This window comes from Odontesthes bonariensis, chromosome 10, assembly GCF_027942865.1.
Source record: "Odontesthes bonariensis isolate fOdoBon6 chromosome 10, fOdoBon6.hap1, whole genome shotgun sequence".
In the NCBI taxonomy this organism is placed as follows: Eukaryota; Metazoa; Chordata; class Actinopteri; order Atheriniformes; family Atherinopsidae; genus Odontesthes; species Odontesthes bonariensis.
Genome location: NC_134515.1, coordinates 5,799,876 through 5,821,280, shown reverse-complemented (window position 1 = coordinate 5,821,280; position 21,405 = coordinate 5,799,876). Strand labels below are relative to the sequence as shown.

Below are 21,405 nucleotides of genomic sequence, written 5' to 3'. Positions count from 1 at the left end.
TGTTCATATTTTTCATATCTTCAACTCTTTGCTTTTGTTTGTTCAGAGAAGCTCTTTTCCTCCTGAATCTGAAGAGGTTCTGTTGTTTTCTCATCACAAACTTTCCCAGACCATTAGTCCAGCTAGATAATACAGATGTTTTGCTCAAGCGCCACAACAAAAGCTACATCCGAGCGGAGGATGGGGGATGGTGTAACTTTGCCCTCGTCTCAGAGAGCTCTTTGAAATGAATTGTTTTGGCATTTATGAAAGTACTCGTCCGCCTTTAACCCATCCAGGTTGCCACCTGTTGAACACACACGGGCACTTCGGCCCTTGAGCAAGGGCAATCTTTTAGTTTTTTTAGTGGGAATCGAACCACCAACCTTCCGGTTATTCCCATTCTAACCACTGAGCCACGGATTTTTTTAATCATCATGAGTCTTTTTGATGAATGAGCCCTCTGATTCTTGGTATTGATAAAGAAATATATGCTGATTATCCTTCAGGTGAACTGGTGGTTTTTTCTGTTTGTTTGCTTTTATCTTTGCTTTGCCTTCCCCTGTGCTGAAACTGTCGACACAGCGTTCTTTAAACGCCACTTTATTCCTCAAACCATCAACCTCTACGTAACACAGCACTGTCATAATGTCACACGGCTGATCGTGAAATATTACAGAAAAAAATACGGAATTAGAGGGATATCGTTCTGCTGTTTAATAGACATAAATATGTTTAAATGAATGATTCTGATCCGATTTGATGGCACCGTCACCTCACAGCAAGAAGGTGCCCTGAATCCCTGGCTGGGGCCTTTCTGCGTGGAGTTAGCATGTTCTTAACGGTCATGCTTTAACTAATCCAACAACGTCTTATTGTTTGTTTTAAAATCAGCAATATATATCATATTAAAGCTATAAGTTTAATCCTTTATGGTACCATATTGCAGTTAAGTTGACTCTAAACAGCCTTTTTTCTACACGAATGAACAAATCTACTTTAATTCTCATACCTGATTTAAAACACAACTTAATTTCTGAAAAGGGACATTTTTGTCCCCTTTTAAAACGACCTAAAAACATCATATGTTCATATTTTTTTCTGCTTTTTTTTTCCGTAGATCTTTTATTCCACTTCAGTTCTGATCATAACTACCAAGTTTTCAATTCTTTTCAAAAGTTTAACCCTTTAAATACTGGTTTATATTATGTAAACGCCAATTTCTGTAAAAAAAAAAAAAAAAACACAAAAACTGCTATATTATCAACATATAGAATGCAAAGTGGAATTATTGAGTAGGGATAATTATGGTTTGGGATATGTCAGTGATCAGCAACAACATTGATTTTTAGGGATTTTTTATTTTTTTGCTCTGCCTGATTTAAAAAAAAAAAAAAAAAACCTCTGAAAAGGGACATTTTTGTCCCCTTTTAAAACAACCTTAAAACATCATATATTAATATTTTTTTCCACTTACTCAGTAACTCAACTCAATAATACTCAATAATTCCACTTTGCATTCCATATTTTGAAAATACTGGAACCTAAAGGCTTAAAATTTGGGCTAAAAAGTTGAAATTGGCATCTAAAGGGTTATTTTTTTGAAAATAATTGAAAAATTGGTAGTTATGATCAGAACTGAAGTGGAATAAAAGATTTATGAAAAAAAGTGTAAAAAGATATTAATATATGATGTTTTTAGATCGTTTTAAAAGGGGACAAAAATGTCCCTTTTCAGAAATTAAGGAGTTTTTTTTCTACACAATGAAAAATTGCATTGTATATGATGTGTGTTTGAAATTCGAAAAAATTGTCAAAAATGCACAACTGGACCAAATATGATGAGTATCACTATCTACAGTGTGAAATTAGAGGAGAAAATTCACCCCAAGGGGACAAAAATGTCCCCTATCAGGGATTGGGGTTAAGAAACATTTTGATGAATGATTACAATCGGAAAACTGCTCCAAATGCAGCAAATAAACAGCTTAAAAGTTAAAAAATATCTTAATCAATCAACAAGCCAGCAAATGATCCCATTGGAGCACTGCTAAAGAGCCCCATGGGACTTGAACAAATACGGGATTTATTGAACATAAACAAGCTTTCCTCTGTGAGTCTGTTGTGGTGTCATATTTTTTTAAAGTGCCACCACCTAGCCATGTAACGCCAGACTTTTGTAATAGCAGTGATAGTTTTGTGTTTCTACTGTTCCCAAGTGGCCAAAATCAATGTAAGTTTTTTTTTCAATTTCAAGACCACTTTAAAAAGATGACAAGAAAGTCTGGCTGCTTGGAATACAAAAACATGAGGAGAACTGTACGTTAAATTAAGTCCATTTACTACATTGAATACAACAGTTTGTCCTCTCTCTTTGTGCAGGAGCCGAGCAGTGGGAGTAAAGGACATAGTCAATAACACCAAGCAGGCATTGGATGAATCTGAGAAGGCCATCGAGAAAGCAAAGACAGCCCTGAAAGAGGCCCAAAGCAACCTGAACAGCACCAGGAATGCGACTACCGAGGTAAAGATGACCGAACGGTACTTCTGTATTCTTAATAATTTGTCATTTGTGTCTTCATTCGGACGTATTGTTGTGCTTTAGGTGGAGGACAAGCTGCTGCAGCTGGAGGACGGGCAGATGGACATCATGATGCGCTTAAACAACCTGTCCATCGGAGTGGACGCGCTCAGGAACAAGACGGATGTGAACAGGCAGATGGCAAAGGACGCCCAGGCGATGGCTGACAACGCCACTCGGGAAGCTTCCTCACTGGAGCAGGTATGAAGTCTGAGAAGTCTGCACGGCATATTAAAACGATAAGCGAAGCTCTGACTAGTGACACCGTGTCATCCCCCAGAGCCTCAACAGCACAGAACAACAGTACCGTGAGCTGAAGATGAAGTTGGAGTCTCTCGGCGGGGAGTCTGGAAATCTGAACAGTACCCATCAGAAGGCCAGAGAGATGAAGAAGGAGGCTGAAGACCTCCTCAGCAAAGCCAAGAATGGCATTAAACAGCTCGACAGTGAGTGCTGGAGCTGGAGCTCCTAATAAATCCTGACCATTTTATAACGACCGTCGATTTCCCCAGAATGTTTTCATGATGTTGGTGTTCTGTGTAGGGCTGGGCGAGTTAACTCGTTATTATCGCGTTAACTTGTTCATTATTTAACGCCGATAAATATTTTATCGCACATTAACGCAGGTTTTATTATTGTAAAAGTCTGTTGAATGCATCTCATTCACACAGTTACAGCAAACACCACGAAGCATGGTGTGATAAAATAAAAATAAACTAGCAGGTAACATCAGATCACCGTTACAGGTGCTCCTCGGTCCCTCTTTTTTTTTTTATTGTATAATTGAACATAACATATAAACAGGAAAATATTACATCACAATAGGACAAAAGGTAGTTACAAAAATAAAATATATTTCACCATTTTAAAATAGAGATCCATAAACAAAATAAGTGAAAGAAAAAATAATCTTCTTGTTTTGCTGGCTTTAGAATTTATACAATTTTCCAAAGATCCTAAATGGGATGAAAAGAGAGATTTAAATACAATAAGGTTTGGATGCTGGTGTGTAAATTTCGTACAATGAATATGAAATTTAGCAAATATTAAAAGAAGGTTGATAATATAAAATTTTCCTGGATGTCTTTCCTCATTTTGTGTCAGACCAAATAAAACATGCTGGATGTTCAGTTTGTAATAGAAGTCAATTTTGTTGTTTATAAAATTATTTAGGTCAATCCAAAAAACATGAGAGTAGGCGCAATCCCAAAATAAATGACATATTGTTTCATCTACATTGCCACAAAAGGAACAGTATGTGTCAATATTGATCTTGTATTTTACAAGAAGGGTCTTGACTGGATAACATCTGTGGAGGTGCTCCTCGGGCTCTGTGTGAAGCTCACGGAGCTAACCGGCGCTACTTCCTGTTTTACTTGTTTCAACATAAAAGCACATATTTCAAAATAAATTTTAAAAAAAAAACTCCTGCATTTACAGCCAAGTTGAATTGTCTTCTCAGCGTAGTAGTTCCAGTCTAAAATATCACTTAAAGGCAAAACACACAACTGATAGCAGCAAGTCATTCAAGGAAACAGACAGTGGAGCGAGGCTTCTACATAAAAACTACAGAAAGATGCTGATGTTAAAAGTGTGTTTGCACAACAAATGTTATGGCACTTTCATTCATATGGCAGCACATTTAAAATAAAGCTAAATGCTAAAAGCTATACGCTACTTTTGGATTCATTTTTGGATTTTGCGTACAAATGTGATTAATCGTGATTAATCAGGGAAATCATGTGATTAATTAGATTAAACATTTTAATCGTTGCCCAGCCCTAGTTCTGTGCATGATTAAATCCTCATAATGTGGGACAATATATCGCGCGCTTTTACACATAGTTTCCCTCTTTTCCTTCTCTGTTTGCAGGGCTAGAGAAAAAGTTACTGAACAATGAGGAGCGGATGCAGAAACTGCAGGAAGAGCTGGAGAATCTGACGCAAAATGCGACGGTGGTGCGGGATGAGATCCGGGAACAAGTGCAGGCGTACAGCAACTGTGATTGATGTTGTTGGTTTCCTGTACATCGTCTGCTGCTGTGCTACAGGAGAGGGACACCTGGTGCTGGGACTCCAACAGACAAACATCACTTACGCAAATAAAACGCTGCTCCGGAGGTATCGCTGTCCTTTTACTGTATTTCAAGTTTTACACCTCACCTGTCAAGTGTTATATCACGTAACTGCCTTCCTCTGTCCATGTACTGTACTTTAACACATCGCTATAGCAACGCTAAGTGGTGTTTCCCCTTAAGCTATTTTCAGCAAGTGAATTGCCTGCGGAGATGTTTGTTTCATTGTAAAGGCCATGATTATTGATTTAACTGTAATAAACTATATCAGATTATGTTATCAGAGAGTTACTTTTACCAAATGTGATTTTGATTGTGACGTTTTTGAGTCTTTTTGCTGTAATTTGACATTAGAACGGTATATTCTGACATTTGTTTAAAGAAATATCCGGTTTTATGTCTCTCTTTAGGAAGAAAAAAGTATTTCACCACATTTCTTTCTGATATGTTGGCAGAGACAAATAAATTGGATACAGTTCATGTGTATTCATTGCACCGTACGCTGTGTGACTGCGTGTGTCCATGTTTATATTCCTGCAGCAGCACAGATGTTGATTCAACTCATTACCTCCAGGTGGCGCCCTACAGTTAGCAAGGTCGTCCTAACATGTCTTTATGTTCTCAGTCCATTTGCCACAGAAACACTGCCACCTTTAAGCTTTTCACAGCATTTATTGATTTAATTCTTATTAAATGTTATTGTTAGACTAGAAAAAAGCCACAATCAAAGTACCCATATGGTGTTTGGACCTTAATTATTGGCCAGATTTAAGGAAACATTTTAAATATCTGCTGTAGTATTAGATAATAACAAGTAAAAAATATGCACAGAACTTTTGGCAACTTTCACAGCCGTTCAGCAGCTTTGTGCACCTGATTGTTTGCTGTGTCTTTTATTTAAGCTCTTTTTGGTTTGCAGGAGTAAACTTCAACTTGAGATTTGGGTTAGAACTCATCGCTGGTGATCAAATGTGTTTTGGGTTGTTGTCCTGCGGGAAGAACCAACCATTTTTCCCTGAAATACTGAGGTCATCCTCTGGTTTCAACTTTCAGGACCTCCAGTCTCAGAGGTAGTGAAGCTGGCCCACATTTAACTGTAGTTTATCGATCGTACGGGCCTAATTTCCCCTGTGAACAAGCCAATGATCTGCTTTCCTAATGAGCCTCACTTTATCAGTCTTCATCCAAGCTTATTTTCTTTTTTTGACAACATCAGTCCTGCCTGTTTGTGGCTTTCTTTCTATGGTTGTCCACCCATTGAGACCTGCATGGTTCAGTGTGTAGTGGGAGTTGTGGACTGAAAACAACCAGTCTGAAGCTACTGTTGATGTTCGAGTGGAGTTTTTTTGGGAAAACAAGCACCAAACTCCAGCCTTATCTCATGCAGTGTCTTCTCAGGACCACTTAGGGAAGCATCTGAACAGTTTGATGATTGATAAACTGCGTAATAACACCAGAAACTGTTGAAACAAGGTCTTTGATGACTGGTTTTGGAATGATTAAGCTGTTATAACACGTTTATGATGCTATCAGACAGCTCTTTTGTCTACACTACTACGAGAAAGAAAATCAGCCCCTTTTGTTTTTGAGTAAAACCATCATTTGTTGCTTGACTTTGGTCACATGAGATTTTTGGGTTTATAGGATCAAGTTTGGGTTACTTTAGACCCATGAAATGACTGCTGATAGTCGTGCTCAAGCTATATTTTGTAGTTGGATTTCTATTGTTTTTTTATTTAGTTTTTTTCATGAAAGTTACTTTTGATTTTCATTCATTTTACGATAGAATAATGTTATATTACCGGATTGCAGAGATGGGGACTCGAGTCGACTTGAGTCGCTGTTTTGATGACTTGTGACTTGACTTGACAAAAAATAAAAGACTTGAGACTCGACTCGGACTTGGAAGTTAAAGACTCGGCACTTGACTTGATTTGAGACACGATGACTTGAGTGACTTGAGTGTTAAGCATCTAGCATAACTTTGAACTTTGTTCGTCATTTGAAGGTCCATTCTGACCAGTAAGTGCTTGTCAAATTAGCTAATATTCTCCTGTTAGCCTAGTCGGTAGTTAGCTAACGTTAGCTTGATATGATACGGGGTGGGGGTGGGGGACAGTTACTTATATCTTGTCTTTTCACTTTATTAAGATCAGATTCTGCAGGTAAAATTGCAATAATAAGGTGAGTTGACTTTGACTTGACTTGCCCAAGAAAAAATTACTTGGGACTTACTTGAGACTTGAAAGCTAAGACTTGAGACTTAGGCAAGGCAATTTTATTTTTAGAGCACAATTCGTACACAATGTAATTCAAATTGCTTTACAGCTACATAAAATCACAAGAAGGCAATAAAATCATTTAAGAAGAAATGAAAAAAAAAAAAACATTGAAAATAATCATTAATTAATTCATTTAAAAAGTTACTTGAGACTTGCACATGTGTGACTTGGTCCCATCTCTGCCGGATTGGCTCATTACATCTGCACATCTCAAGAATTATTTACTTAAAACTTCAGACTTGCTAATAAATCCGACCAGCACCGCACCAATTTATTTTCCTTTGAAAATTATGTTCGAGTAGGATTAATGCATTTCTCAAAGAAGAAGCACTTTAAATATATACACGGATTACATTTAAATCTATGCTGGATTTAATGGGGTCGCAGCCAGCACCATCAGCCATACTGTTGGCCGTGCACAGCATTGTAGCATCTTTCAGCTCGTTGTCATGGTCTCCTGCATCTTTCCTGTTTTGGTTCAGTCTGCACTGGAAAAAATCAAAGTCTTCCCAAGTATATTTGTCTCATTTCTCGTCAAAATATCTCATTACACTTAATATAAGACACAACTGCCTAACAAGTACTATTTCAGCCAGATATAGGGACTTGTTTAAAGACAATACATCTGGAATATCTTGTTAAGTGAAAAAGTCTTGAAATCAAATTTTTTGAGTCACATATCATATGAAACAAGCTTCTTTTTTTTTGCATTTGAAGAGGTTTTTAAGCTAATTTCAAGATCACTTTTATCTCAAAAGTCCTAAATATCACATCTTATTTCAAGAAATCTTGACAAGCCGATTTTCACCAGTTCCTTTGGCAGATTTTTTTGCTTATTTCAAGCAAAAACGTCTTGTATTTGTTTTGGTTTTTTTTACTTATTTTTGGAGGGGCATTTTTTCCAGTGTGGCCAAATTGCAGCTTTTCTGTTATAAAACTCGTCTGCACACTGCTCTCAAACAGCAGATTTACACAGTCAACCAGCAGTTTTAAGACTGATTCTGGACGCTTCAGGAAGCTAAATCAATGCCAACACACCGCCGATGGTCTCCCAACAACAAGCGGCTTTTACCATTCACTGAGACGACCTTGAACTAACGGTGATTTTTCACCCATCTCTTTGCTCAGTCCCATCCTGGGTCCACGTTCTGACAAAGAGAGCCTGTCCAGCAGCACTGGGAATGTGTAATATGACTATGAGATTTTTATCAGGCTATGTCCTGGAGAACACAGTCTGCCAGCAGTGAGGATCAAACACCTGCACACATCAGACAACTATCTCAGCAGATTAAATGCATTTAAAAAACAAACCAAAAAACAATCTTTCTGAGGATGTATTAATTAGATCATGTGTTGATCTTTGTTTCCAACTGCATGACGGTGAGATGAATCCTGCCGACTACCTGTGAGACGAGGCTGGTGCTCAGAGTGCGAGCAGGCAGACGGGGCATCTGTGATCTGTGCTTGGTCACGGTTTGCTCATTGGGTGCAATCAAAGGGAATCTAATCCATCCAGCAGGGAGTGTGCATTCCTGCTCTGACACAGTCATACAGGGGCTTATCGGAAAACATGTCGTGGGTTCATGGAGGAAAACTCACTGCTGGAATTCACTAAAATAATTTCCCCCCTCTAAATTTTTGCTTTTTACCACTTTGATAAAAACTGTATGTTAACATATTCCCACTTTTTATTACTGAATGTTGCTTATTTCTAATGTTAAAGCCCAATACGTTTTATTACTTTTAGATTGTATCCATCATGCAAACATGTGTTTGGCATGTGATTTATCTACCCTTTGGTGGTTTTCTCTTGCTGTTGAAAGAACACTTTTTAGACTGAGAGCTACAATAACCAGAGCCCACTCAGATGGATTTAAAAATGGGACCTAGTGGTCACAAGCCAGGGACACCTTGGTGTCCAGGCCAGAACTTGTTCAAAAGTCACAGCTGAAAAAATACCAACGACTCAACGCAAACACACCTCAAGCAGTTACAAAAAGTCTCATATATTTTTGAGGCTTTCCCCCAATAAGCTGGAGCATGAGAGGACTTTTTCTTTGCACATTCACCGAAAAAGCGGCCCAGTGCTGCATTGAGTAAAATGCATGTAGCATTTTTTATCTGCACCAACCTAAGACATTTAAAGTATTGATAACACTATGATACTCTCTTTTGGCACAATTACAATGTTCAGGCGCTGACCCACAGTTTTTAGAAGATACTCCCATGTCCCGTTCAGGATGTTGAGCTGTGCCATCATCATTTCCATCATGTTTTTCAGGTAAACTTTTAAAAAGAAAATAAACTAGTCTATCAAATATTAATGTGGACAAACTGCCTGAAGGAAGACTGGTTGAGGTTAATTTTTTCCTGGTCAACTTAAACATTTAGTTTATTTAGAAGATTATGATGTCAGATCAGTAAAAGTTTGTGTTGGGCCTCTTGGAGTTAATAAAGCAACAAAATTAAGAAGGACCAACCTAAGACATTTAAAGTATTGATAACACTATGATACTCTCTTTTGGCACAATTATAAAGTTCAGGCGCTGACCCACAGTATTTAGAAGATACTCCCGTGTCTCTCAGAGCGTTCGGGATGTTGAGCTGTGCCAAACAGCTTTCCGTTTCCATCATGTTTTTCAGGTAAACGTTTCATAAACTAGCCTATCAACAAAAATTGTCTGGTTCAGCCGGCTGGTTCTGTTGTAGGCAGAAGGCTGGACCCTCTCAGTGCTGTGGGGGAGCAACGAATGAGGAGGAAATTGTATTCTGTTTTGGAGAACAATAAACATCCTCTCCACAGCATCCTGGCAGGACAGAGGAGCAGCTGCAGGACTGAGAGGTTCAGGAGGTCCTTTGTCCCCACAGCCATAAGGCTTTTTAACAGTGACTGCTGACATGTACTTCTCAAATTGATTGATTGATTTTTTTAAATTTATTTAGTCATTTATTATTATTATTATTATTATTAGTTAGTAGTAGTATTTTTATTAGAATTGGTATTATTATTGTTGTAATATATTAATAATTTTTGAGCTACTTGACTAATTTGAATTTCCCCCATTGGGGGATGAATAAAGTATTTTTCTATTCAATTTCTATTTCTATTCTATTCTATTCTATTCTGATAGAATAGAATAGAATAGATAGATAGATTTAGAGATTAAAGTCAACATGTCGAGAATAAAGTTGAAATGTCGAGAATAAAGATTTCGACATGTCGACTTTATTCTCGACAGACAAAATATGAATATTTTTCCTTATGCCTGGCCCTAATACTCTTCCGTATAACGGGGACAGACTGGTTGAGGTTCATTTTTCCTTAAACATTTAGTTTATTTAGAAGATTATGATGTCAGATCAGTAAAAGTCCTGTGTTGGGCCTTTTGGAGTCAAGAAAGCAACAAAATTAAGAAGGAAGCAAACTGGGAGGAGTTAATATTTGAGTTGACATTTCATCCACCCGTCCGAGGACTCGAACCGGCGACCATCCGGTCAGGAAAACCACCCATCCTACGCAAACGGGACCGCGCGGTTAAGTCCTCCCACCACCTCCCCCGTTCCGTTCCGCTCCGCTCCGGGACTCCAGCTCGGGGTTTCCAACGGAGAGAGGCAGGAGTTGTGGACTCCTCATCGGCCGAGCTGTGCAGCTGACTGTCCGCGGAGCTCCGCAACAAGTGGTTGAAGAGGAAACAGTTTCCTGCGGGACACGGAGGCGAGCATCTGAACACGGTGAGCCCACGTTCACGCCGGCACGTTCACTCGCTGACTTTTTAATTTAATGCTTGAAGTCTCATGGGATAGAACCGCTTTCGATTAATTGTGTTTTAATTAACCGTTTAAGCAACGCAGGGGTTCTCAGAGAGATTTATGTGGTCGCAAATGAGACAGAAATATATATATTTTTTAAAAACACCTTAAAGCCCATGAAGGACACTTTGGGGATCGAGTTGGAAAAAGCAAAAGCCCAACTTCACCTCAACAGCTGCACCGCGACTTCTCCATGAATATTCCATGTTAAATAAAAGACAGATAATGTGTAAAGTGTGTGCTGGTTGGAGCTACTTTCTCCGTGTTTTGTGTGGAGTTGACCTGAACACAAGTTGTTGCCTGTCACAGGTTTGGGATTGATGCGCGCCTCAGAGATGCGAGCCTCACTATTAACGCTCGTCTGCGGTAAGTAGACTGCACACCACGCTTTGAAGTTGCTCTCTGCTGCATGAGAAATCCTTAGAAGTGATTCAATGAACAGGTATGGCGGCTAAGAAGTGTCTCCAGGTCACTGGGCTTCCTTTGATTAGTGTATAGAAACCGGAGAGCCTATGGCAGACCGCAGGTTAAGCCAGTAAGCCTGTGTTCTGCAGTAATGAGAAAAGATGAAACCTCTGGGGTAAAGATAGATAGATAGATAGATAGATAGATAGATAGATAGATAGATACTTTATTCATCCCAATTTGGGAAATTATTGTGTTGCAACAGTGTACAGTATAAAAGATATGTAAACAATTAAAGGAAAAACAAGCAAATAGAATAAAAATAGAGAATAAACATCAGCTATATACAAATCTACAGTATGAAGAGTAGGGTAAATAATAATAATAATAATAATAGTAATAATAATAAACATCGGTAAACTAAATAAAAACAGATTTGTACATTTAACAATAAAGGTAAAAAAATAGATTTAACTGCGCAGACTGAACCAATACGAAATATAGGGTATATGGATCATTAACATTATATTGTACTATGATGATGCGACTTCTCTGCAGAAGAAACTTTTTTCAGAGATCTCTGGCCAAAATGTTTTCTTGTTTTCAGGATATTTTTACCCTGTATTAGTTCAAATCTGCTATTTTTGTTGGTTTTGCCTCTTTGTCAGCTTTGTTGACCCCCAGCAACAGATCCTCACAGCTTCCAGTCAGTAGCCTGAACATGCACGATGTGAGGCTGATGGGAGCACCGGCTCCCTGCATCTCCCTCCGCAGAGATAAGATAGCTGATGTTTCTTTTTTAAGGGCCTCTGGTGCCCTCAGGGTCTGTGGGGTCGCCCCTGTCTGTCTCTGTGGATCTCTGTGGGTGGTGTCGCTCTGTTTATGGTCCTCCTAAAACAGGCCAGCTGAATCCGCAAATAGAGACACCCACTCCGCACCTAGGGCATTAACGAAGACCTTTCTGGATGTGTGTGTGTCCAGTATTGTATGTAAGTGACAGTGAAAACTAAAACTAAAATAACACAGAAATGATAAGAGGATTATCCTTATAGAGAGCTTTTCCACCACTCAAAGTGCTTTTTAGCTCTTTGTGTACTGAAAACCATCACTGAGAGCAAGATTTATCTGACAAATAACCCTCAATAAAATGTATCCTAAAGCAGGGTTGTTGTTCCCTGCAGTCAGACGGCAATTAACTCAATGCTTCAGCTAATTTCTATTAGCCCCTGCTGTTAGCACCCAGAGAGTCCTTTGCTGGTAATAACAGCGGGTCTTTGAGAGGACTGAAAGAAGTCAGCAGGTGGGAAATAAACTCTATTACTTTTGGTAGTTTTCTGACACATTAAGTGTCTCATATTAACACAATTGAATTGAATTGAATTGAATTGAATTGAATGGTTAAGCCGTTCATGTTGAATATAATAAAAGAATTACATGTCCACTGAGACTGATGAGGCCTCTCATCAGAACATCACCAAAGACCAAGATATTGTCTTTCGCAATCTACGTAAAGTCTGACCACTGTGGACAACTTCAGTGACCATAAAGGGATAGTTCGCCTCTTTTTACATGAAGCTGTATGACATCCCATATCAGCAACATCATTTCTGAACATCTTCTTACCCCCTGCTGCGTCCTGTGAGCAGAGTTCCAGCCTCGTTTTGGTGTTGATGAAGGTAGTCCGGCTAGTTGGCTGGGGCCACAAAAATGAAGCGTCTTGCTTCTCAAAACAATATGTGTTCCAAAGAGTAATACATTTGCATCACAAAATCGTTCTCCAGGAAAAAGTCAGACCTCACATCGCTTGGCCCTATTTTTGCCTCCCTGCGAATCAATGCGTTCAGCCACCTAGCGATAGCCGCACCTGTTACGGTGTTTGCTGCTCGGTCTGCACTTCGGTCTGCACAGTTTACACAGCACTCAGTGATACGAAGGGAGAGAAAATAGGGCCAAGCGATCGTGAGGTCTGACTTTTTCTGGAGGGACGATTTTGTGATCCAAATGTATTACTCTTTTGAACGCATATTATTTTGAGAAGCAAGACACTTCATTTTCGGAACTCCTGCCAACTAGCCGGACTACCTTCATCAACACCAAAACGAGGCTGGAACTCTGCTCACAGGACGCAGCAGGGTGTAAGAAAATGTTCATAAATGATATTGCTAATATGGGATGTCATACAGCTTCATGTCAAAAGAGGCAAACTATCCCTTTAAGTCATCTGAATGAATGTGTATGCGTTGCTTGAAGGCAAAATATGTAAGACGGTCATTTGAAATTCATCATATTTGGTATATGAGGGTTTAGCTGTGGATTGGTGTCCTAACAGGAAACAGAAGTCTGCTGAATAAACCTGCAGAAATACTGAGGAGTTTGCTTTGGTTTTTTCCTAGAAAGACGGATGTATTAGGAACTAATGGTTTTTTTTCCCCGACTGTCGGAGGTGGATATCAGGCATTTTCATTTTTCAATACAGTTAGCACCACCTCAACATAGGCAGGATATTTTTCTGCTTGTCATCTTGATGCAACATAAACAACGATGGAGTCTGTGGAAGGAACGCTGTGCTTGAGCCTTGGTGTGTGGTTTGTACATCCTCCACTGACCACGGTGTGGATTTGGAAGCTTATATTGTTGTAGAAAGGTACATCTGTAGAACAAAGAAATAGCTTTTGCCTTTCTTTTACTAAATGCTCTCATTTCTTAGGGCCTCACACATATATCCTTTGTCAATTCTCAAAATAAATTCCCAAAAAAGTCAGTTTCACTTCTTCCAACAGTGAAAACCCACCCAAAAAATGATCCGTACTCTACTGTACAGTAGCATATAACAGAGAAACACCATTAGATTCTCGTTGTTTGTGGCTCTGTTGCTTTGTCTGCGTCCAGGATGCAGCCTAATTCACATTTGTGCATTTGTCTGATGATGCCTACATAGTTTCGGGGGCATTTCATATTTTGTCTCTCTGTGCTTTGTGGTTTGAAGTGGCCTTGAAGCATTTGGCCTTGTTAGTTAGCATAGTTGATAGCTTTTACTATTTTACAACCTGACGCCACAGGGAATAGTGAATAGGTGACGGAAAATGAGAATGAAGAAAGATTGGAATGACACGTGGCAAAGTTTAGTCCAGCTGGGCTGAACGAGTTGGTCTCCAGGGCACTGAGGTCACGAATCCAAAAGTGACGACAGATGGAGGTTGTTAGATTATTCTCAGTAAACTCGTAGTTTCCATGTTTCAGGACACGAAAAGCTGCTGCTTTAGTTGTATTTATGAAATTTTTTGGAGGCTGTGAGTGCAGTTGTCTTGAGATTTTAAGAGTTTTAGAGTTTACGTTCGATATATTGTATGAATGATATCTCTTAAGCCTTAAAAACTTCAGACATGAGTGAAAAGTGAAAGGTTTAAAGTGTCTGCAGAGAAAAACAGAAATGAGATCCACTGAGAGGAAAAATTAGCAAAGGAAACGAGAGACAACAAAAGAACTGTCAGGGCGGAGACTTGGAGCTGTCTTTTCAAACTCCTGTCACCTCCGAGGAAGAGCTGCAAGGTCAAGGGTCAATTCCAAATCCCCAGGTCACAGACGGGGTTAATTGGCTTGTGCACAAATGAATGTATGCGTCAGTCCGAGTGTCTGTTTGATGAAAGAGACAGAAAGGACTGACTTTGATGACCGGGACAAAAGAATCCGCAGTGGCTCGCATTTTCTGTTTTTCTATTTTTACTCAAGCAATGACTGCACGATCAGGATTTTCCTTATAACTAGGTCTGGGCAAGTTAACTCGTTATTATCGCGTTAACGCATCAATTATTTAAATATTTTATCATGCATTAATGCATTTTTTAAAAAAAAAAAAGTTTTTTTTTTGCTATGTTTTTTTTAGTTAAAAAAAAAACATTTGGGGGGCTTTTGTGCCTTTAATGGATAGGAAAGTTTAGAGAAACAGGAAGCAGAGAGAGGGGGAACAACACACAGCACAGTGCCGTCCGATGCAGGACTCGAACCGGGGCCAGCTGCAGCGAGGACTATAGCCTCTGTACATGGGGCGCCTGCTCAACCCACTACGCCACAAACCACCCCTGTTTTATTATTTATTTTATTTTGTAAAAGTCTGTTGCTCACAGGCTTTTATTTTGCAAAAGTCCGTTGCTCACATGCTTTTAGTTTGTAAAAGTCTGTTGCTCACAGGCTTTTATTTTGTAAAAGTCGGAACCGGAAAAGAAAGTAATCGGCGGATCCACCAAACATGGAGAAGGGTACGGAACTTTTACTCGGCCATTTTCATTTTAAAGTTCTTCCAGACGGCGGAGTCGACAGAACCAAAGTCATCTGTAAACACTGCCAAGTTGAATTGTCTTCTCAGCGTAGTAGTTCCAGTCTAAAATATCACTTAAAGGCAAAACACACAACTGATAGCAGCAAGTCATTCAAGGAAACAGACAGTGGAGCGAGGCTTCTACATAAAAACTACAGAAAGATGCTGATGTTAAAAGTGTGTTTGCACAACAAATTCTAAAAGCTATACACTACTTTTGGATTCATGTTTGGATTTTGCGTACAAATACGATTAATCGTGATTAATCAGGGAAATCATGTGATTAATTAGATTAAAAATAAGCCCTACTTATAACCCAACATGCATCCTCAGTAATGAACCTTTTCTCCACGTGCATGTCACATAAATGTGTTTGTTTGTAAGTTTCTGGGGATGGAGCTTTGTGAAACGGGTGATGTCATCCCTCAGAAGTGTGTGTGTGGCCAGGTGAGGGTGGGCCAGCGGGAGCAAGGGGAGTGTGTTCCCGCGGCTTTTGCAAGCGACAGCCTCCGGAAATGTGTGGATACCAGAACAATGGAGTGGTAAAGCCTACCAACCACCAGCACTAAAACAGAGAGAAAGAGAGGCTGAAAAAATAAAGGGGTGGGGGGGTGGGATGGAGTCAGGAGGACAAAGAGAAAAAAAGACAGACTTTCGGCATGGAAGAAAGGCGGGGGGGGCTTGTTACATGAAAGGACGGTGAGTTGAGTTTCCCCATCTTGTTGACAGGGGCTTTTCCTGATTAAAAGAGGAGGTGGGGATGAAAGCGGAGGAGGAGGAGGAGGACTAGAGGGGGGAGGGGGTGCAATAGGAAACGGAGCTGGTCTCATTGAAAACAATGGAGTGGCTGGTACGGCGGTGAACATGAGCAGAGCTGCTGCGTGCGCTAACAAGGTTGTACAGGTGTGCTGCAAGAAAAAGCACGCAAACGTTTGGGAAAGTTGACCCAAACTGTTAGATAACTGTTCACATACAGAACTGTGCAAAAGCCTTGATCCTGCCCTCATTTCTTCATATTTTCTTCCAAGCAGCCACACTTTCTTGCCATCTTTTAATGTGGTCTTGAGGAAATAAATCAGATTAATCAAAGTTTTTCTTTAGACATCGGCTGCTTTTTCACTCTTTTTTTTTGTTAGTCCAGTCCTTTGTGCCAGAACATTTTAATGGGAATACATTGTTTTGTTGGCAAAGCCACAGAACTCTGACATATAAATCATTCAAGTTTTAAAAGGCGACTAACTCAAAAGTGAACTAGTGTTGTGTCTACACATAAAAGATAGTTAGTCAAAGAACCCATTTTAAATAGCATCAACAGGCCCTTTGTTATCAGCAGCCTGTGGCAAAGACACATTTTTTCCCCATTTGCAGGTACAAAAATACTACAGACAACACAGTTTAATAGAAATAAAATACTTTTTTCACACCAACAAAGGGAGCTATTAGCTTAAATTTTAAAGTCAGGAAACTGGACAAGTGGAGGACAGAAGAAGAAGTGTCAGGCCTAAAGAACTATCTACAGCAGATGAACAGGATCTGAAAGTGATGTCCTTAAGAAAGAGGAAAAAATCCAGCAAAGACCTGACACAGGAGCTGAGAGATGCATCTGGACCTTCAGCTGAACCATCTGCTGTTGGCCCAAGCCTCATCAGAAATGGGCTCCATGGAAGGGTGGCTGTCAGGAAGCCGTTATTAAGGAAGGGAAACAGGGAGAAAAGGCTGAGCTGTGCCAAAGGACACAAGAAGTGGGCTGAAAATCAGTGGCAGCAGGTCTGATGGAGGGATGAATCCTCCCCAGAGCCCGGAGCTCAACATTACTGAAGCAGTGTGGGATCATGTTGGCAGAGAACGGAACAAAAGGCAGCCCACATCCAAAGAAGAGCTTTGGGACGTCCTTCAAGAAGCCTGCACTGGAAAAAATGCCTCTCCAAAAATAAGTAAAACAACAACAAATAAAAGACGTTTTTGCTTGAAATAAGCAAAAAAATCTGCCAATGCAACTAGTGAAAATTGGCTTTTCAAGATTTCTTGAAATAAGATGTGATATTTAGGACTTTTGAGATAAAAGTAATCTTGAAATTAGCTTAAAAACCTCTTCAAATGGAAAAAAAAGCTTGTTTCATGTGAAATATGACTCAAAACAATTTGTTTTCAAGACTTTTTCACTTAAGATATTCAAGATGTATTGTCTTCAAACAAGTCCCTATATCTGGCTGAAATGGTACTTGTTAGGCATTTGTGTCTGATATTAAGTGTAATGAGATAGTCAATGAGACAAATATACTTGGTAAGATTTTGATTTTTTTCCAGTGTGGAGAACTATTCCTGAAGACTCCTTAAAGAAAGGACAGAAAGCTTCAGGCTGTTGGAGAATAAAGGAGCTCAGACCAGATGTTCACTTTAAAGCTCATTAGAATCATAAAAACTCCCTTTTTGCCTTTTATACTAGCCTGATAAACCAGCCTAAATGGATTGGATGTCTAATTTAGTCTGGCACCGATCAATGGATACAACGGAACATTGTTGATGAGCACAACCCGTTGTCTTTCAAACCGCGTCTGTGCCTATAGGCCAACGCTCTGACCAATCAGCGCAAATGACTGTGACGTAGTAAGCGCGACAGAAAGCTTTGGTGGGAGGGGACTCTTCCAAAACTGATGCCAAGCACAGATTCTATAATAGGACAGATACGCCACTCACGGTGCATTTCCGGTTTCCAACGAGGCGATTTTGGTTGCAGTTCCACCCTCTTTCCACGTGGGGCGCCCAATTTTGGAGACCAGAATGAATGGAGTCCTATGGAGCTATACGCCCTTTCGTGCCCTTATCTCAAGATATAATTTTTTCTCTAGTAATTCGAATGTTGTTTTCGAAAAAGGGTGTTTAGAAAATACCCATGGCTGAGTTTTAGATTTTTAGAGCCACTCATTTGCTTAAAAAAAGGATTTGAAGTGTATATGACGTCATACATAGCTGGTCGACCAGCTGTCATTAGCACAATGCTAGCGCGTTGTGGACAACAAGAAGCCAACCAGTAAGAAATCAAAGCGATATATGTACTCGTTCAGTAGATTTTTTACTTGAAACCCATGTTGAGCTCTCAGAAACTACATTCAAATCTGAGCGCTCTTGAGGAGACTTAGGTGAAACTGACCATTTGTAGCATCTAGCTCCATAGGGCCCCATTCATTCTGGTCTCCACCGACGCTCCCAGTGGAATTCTGGTGGAACTGCAGCCAAAAAGCCGGTACAATGGGGCTTAATACAGAGTGGCAAGGCTGTTCGTTATAATGGCTGTGTGCCAAGGCTGAATCAAACGAGCACTGTTCCATTGCCGCCGCCATCTTTCTTGTTGTGCTTTCGCTTGTCTATGTTCGCTTCCACTGCCCAACGTCGCACTGCTCTGTCGTCACTCCCTCAAAACCCCGTACCAGAACCCTCTGGCCCGCCCGCGTTGATTCAAAACACATCTCTGCGTTGTGATTGGTTTAGTTGCCATCTGCCAGATTCAGGGCAGTATTTTCAAAATGACAAGTGGATCGAGGCCAGACCCAACCGCAGGCAAAACATTTTGCCGTCCAGCAGTTGGCGCTGGTTTTCCAGGCTACTTTTATACTGTATTTTCATTTATGTTTGCACACATTTCAATTAAATATCTGCTCCTATTTCCCATTTTTCTGTCAATTTATAAAGGAATGAGGCATTATTCAAGGTGTAGACTTTTGCATGGGACCCCCTTTAATTATCTGACGTTATTCAGTCTTTTTACAGCGTGTTGATGGTTGATCTGACCTGCAGAAAGACTTCGTACTGTGCTGTAAGTGTTGGAAGTATATCTGAACGGAAGAGAAAAACTCTTACTTACGTGTTTTTTCAGTAGACCAACAGCTATTTGACATGTTGAGCTGAGACAGGAGTCTAAATTGATTGGAATAAGTTTGTCTACTTCTCTGTCCACGAGAGGATTTCTGCATCCTGAGCAGTTAAAGGTGTCATGCTTTGTTTTCGTACATGTGAATACATTCATGTCATCAACAAGCATGGAATAGCTGTGTATATATATGGCACTGCTGCAATTACAACGATGGTTAAATACAAAGATTGAATTCCTCTCGCGTCTCAACGATTGATTTCTGGTATTTTTGTGGCTACAAGCCAAAAACTAGTCCAACAAAGTTCCAACCAGGTGTGCCTCGTGCAGCTTGTTAAAAAGCATTGTTGGCAGCTCCAGACGTCTAATTATCTAATTGCAGACGAGCATCGATTGCGGCGTGTACCTGGATGGAAAGGAAGGAAGAAGGAAGTAGAGACGCTTATTGTTTTCTTGAGATTTTTCAAATTAAACTTGTGTTGTCATGGATACAGACACACACGAGTCAAATATCGTCTCCTGGCTTGTAAACCCAAGCCAGCTGTGTCATGTACGTTCCAGGTCTCCTTTATTTCAGCTTTTTTGATACACCAGGCTGTTAAGTTACCCTTGAATTTGCTGGTTTCGGGATTTTATTCATTCATATATCTTTTTTGATTGAGTGTTTATTTCGAGCTTATTTTCAGGCAGATTACAAAATAAATACATTTCCATAATACATATCAATTTACATATTTATCTAGAACTAAGGTAACATAAATCAATACTCGCTCGAAAGGGTGTGAGATGAAGTAAAAAAATACTTATTTGCTCCCATCCCCATTCAAAAATTACAATTTATATGGATGTGTCTTACATACATTGGCATAGTTTTTAACTTTCAACTTAATTTTAACATATTATTACACATATCTTCTCATGTCTTATTTGATGTTATTATTTATTATTTAATCACAATTTATATGATGATAACATAATAGCCCGTGAATATACATTACAATATTTCTTCAGTTTTCTATTTCGTCATTACTTCCACTTTATATCTGGCCTTGAACTGATGAATAGAAATACACTGCTTAAGTTGTTCCTTCAACCCATTCCAGAGCTGAACCCCAATCACAGACACACACATGCTTTTTCTGGTGGTTCTCACCGCTGGCACTTTAAATATTTTACATCCCCTTAGGTGATGTTCTCCATGTCTCATTTTAAAGAGTGTTTAAATATTATCCGGCAGAGTATTCATGCTGGCTTTGTACAATAATTGAGCTGTATAAAAGTTTACCAAATCCAGCAATTTGAAGTGTTTAGATTGCAGAAATAATGTGTGTGTGTGATCATAAAATCCAGCTTTGTGTATGGTTCTAATAGCCCTTTTTTGCAATTTCCAGAGTAAATTCAAGGAGCTTTTGTAGTTATTACCCCAGATTTCAATACCATACGTTAGATAAGGCAGCACAAGACAACTATACAACAGATGGAGAGCTTTATAATCCAATACATATTTTATTTTATTGATTATTGAAATGTTTTTTTAAACTTTATTTTGTATGTTGCTGATATGAGCCTTCCAATTTAGTTTACTGTCAATTATCATTCCTAAAAATTTGTTTTCTGAAACATTTTCAACTATAACACCATTTACTTTTATTCCCAATTCTGTGTTTTTACAATTTCCAAATATAATTACTTTAGTTTTATCTAAATTTAAAGATAATTTGTTCAGGTCCCTCCATATTTTAATTTTTTCCATTTCCTGGTTTGCAATATTCATTAGCGGTTTATAATTCTCATGGGAAAAAAATATATTTGTATCGTCTGCAAATAATATCATATTTATTGCTTTGGATACACTAAAAATGTCATTTATGTATAAAATGAATAATTTTGGACCAATTATAGATCCTTGAGGAACTCCACAGACAAGATATAGAGTTTAAAGCACACGTGATGTTACAGCCTGTTAGTTAAACTGATGCACATTTCATACCTAACATGTTAAAGGAAAATCATGGCATTTCTTTCCTTGCGTGTGCCATCAGTTGCAGTGATTTGAGAGACGAATAATACGATTTGTTTTGGTTGAATGA

At 39.2% G+C, this 21,405-nt stretch overlaps 2 protein-coding genes across 4 annotated transcripts in view; both read left to right on the top strand.

Moving 5' to 3' along the window:
- The window catches only part of lamb2l (laminin, beta 2-like), an 86,194-nt gene extending 81,059 nt beyond the window's left edge, over positions 1–5,135 (top strand). For both annotated transcript variants that reach the window (XM_075476030.1, XM_075476031.1), the window contains exons 32-35: positions 2,362–2,503; positions 2,585–2,761; positions 2,841–3,006; positions 4,434–5,135. In XM_075476030.1, the coding sequence (XP_075332145.1) occupies positions 2,362–2,503; positions 2,585–2,761; positions 2,841–3,006; positions 4,434–4,570 (622 nt within the window). In that variant the 3' untranslated portion in view covers positions 4,571–5,135. The remainder of the gene's footprint in view (positions 1–2,361; positions 2,504–2,584; positions 2,762–2,840; positions 3,007–4,433) is intronic.
- A 5,367-nt stretch (positions 5,136–10,502) lies between these two features.
- lamb2 (laminin, beta 2 (laminin S)) overlaps positions 10,503–21,405 on the top strand; it is a 66,691-nt gene continuing 55,788 nt past the window's right edge. For both annotated transcript variants that reach the window (XM_075476029.1, XM_075476028.1), the window contains exons 1-2: positions 10,503–10,649; positions 11,037–11,093. In XM_075476029.1, the coding sequence (XP_075332144.1) occupies positions 11,048–11,093 (46 nt within the window). In that variant the 5' untranslated portion in view covers positions 10,503–10,649; positions 11,037–11,047. The remainder of the gene's footprint in view (positions 10,650–11,036; positions 11,094–21,405) is intronic.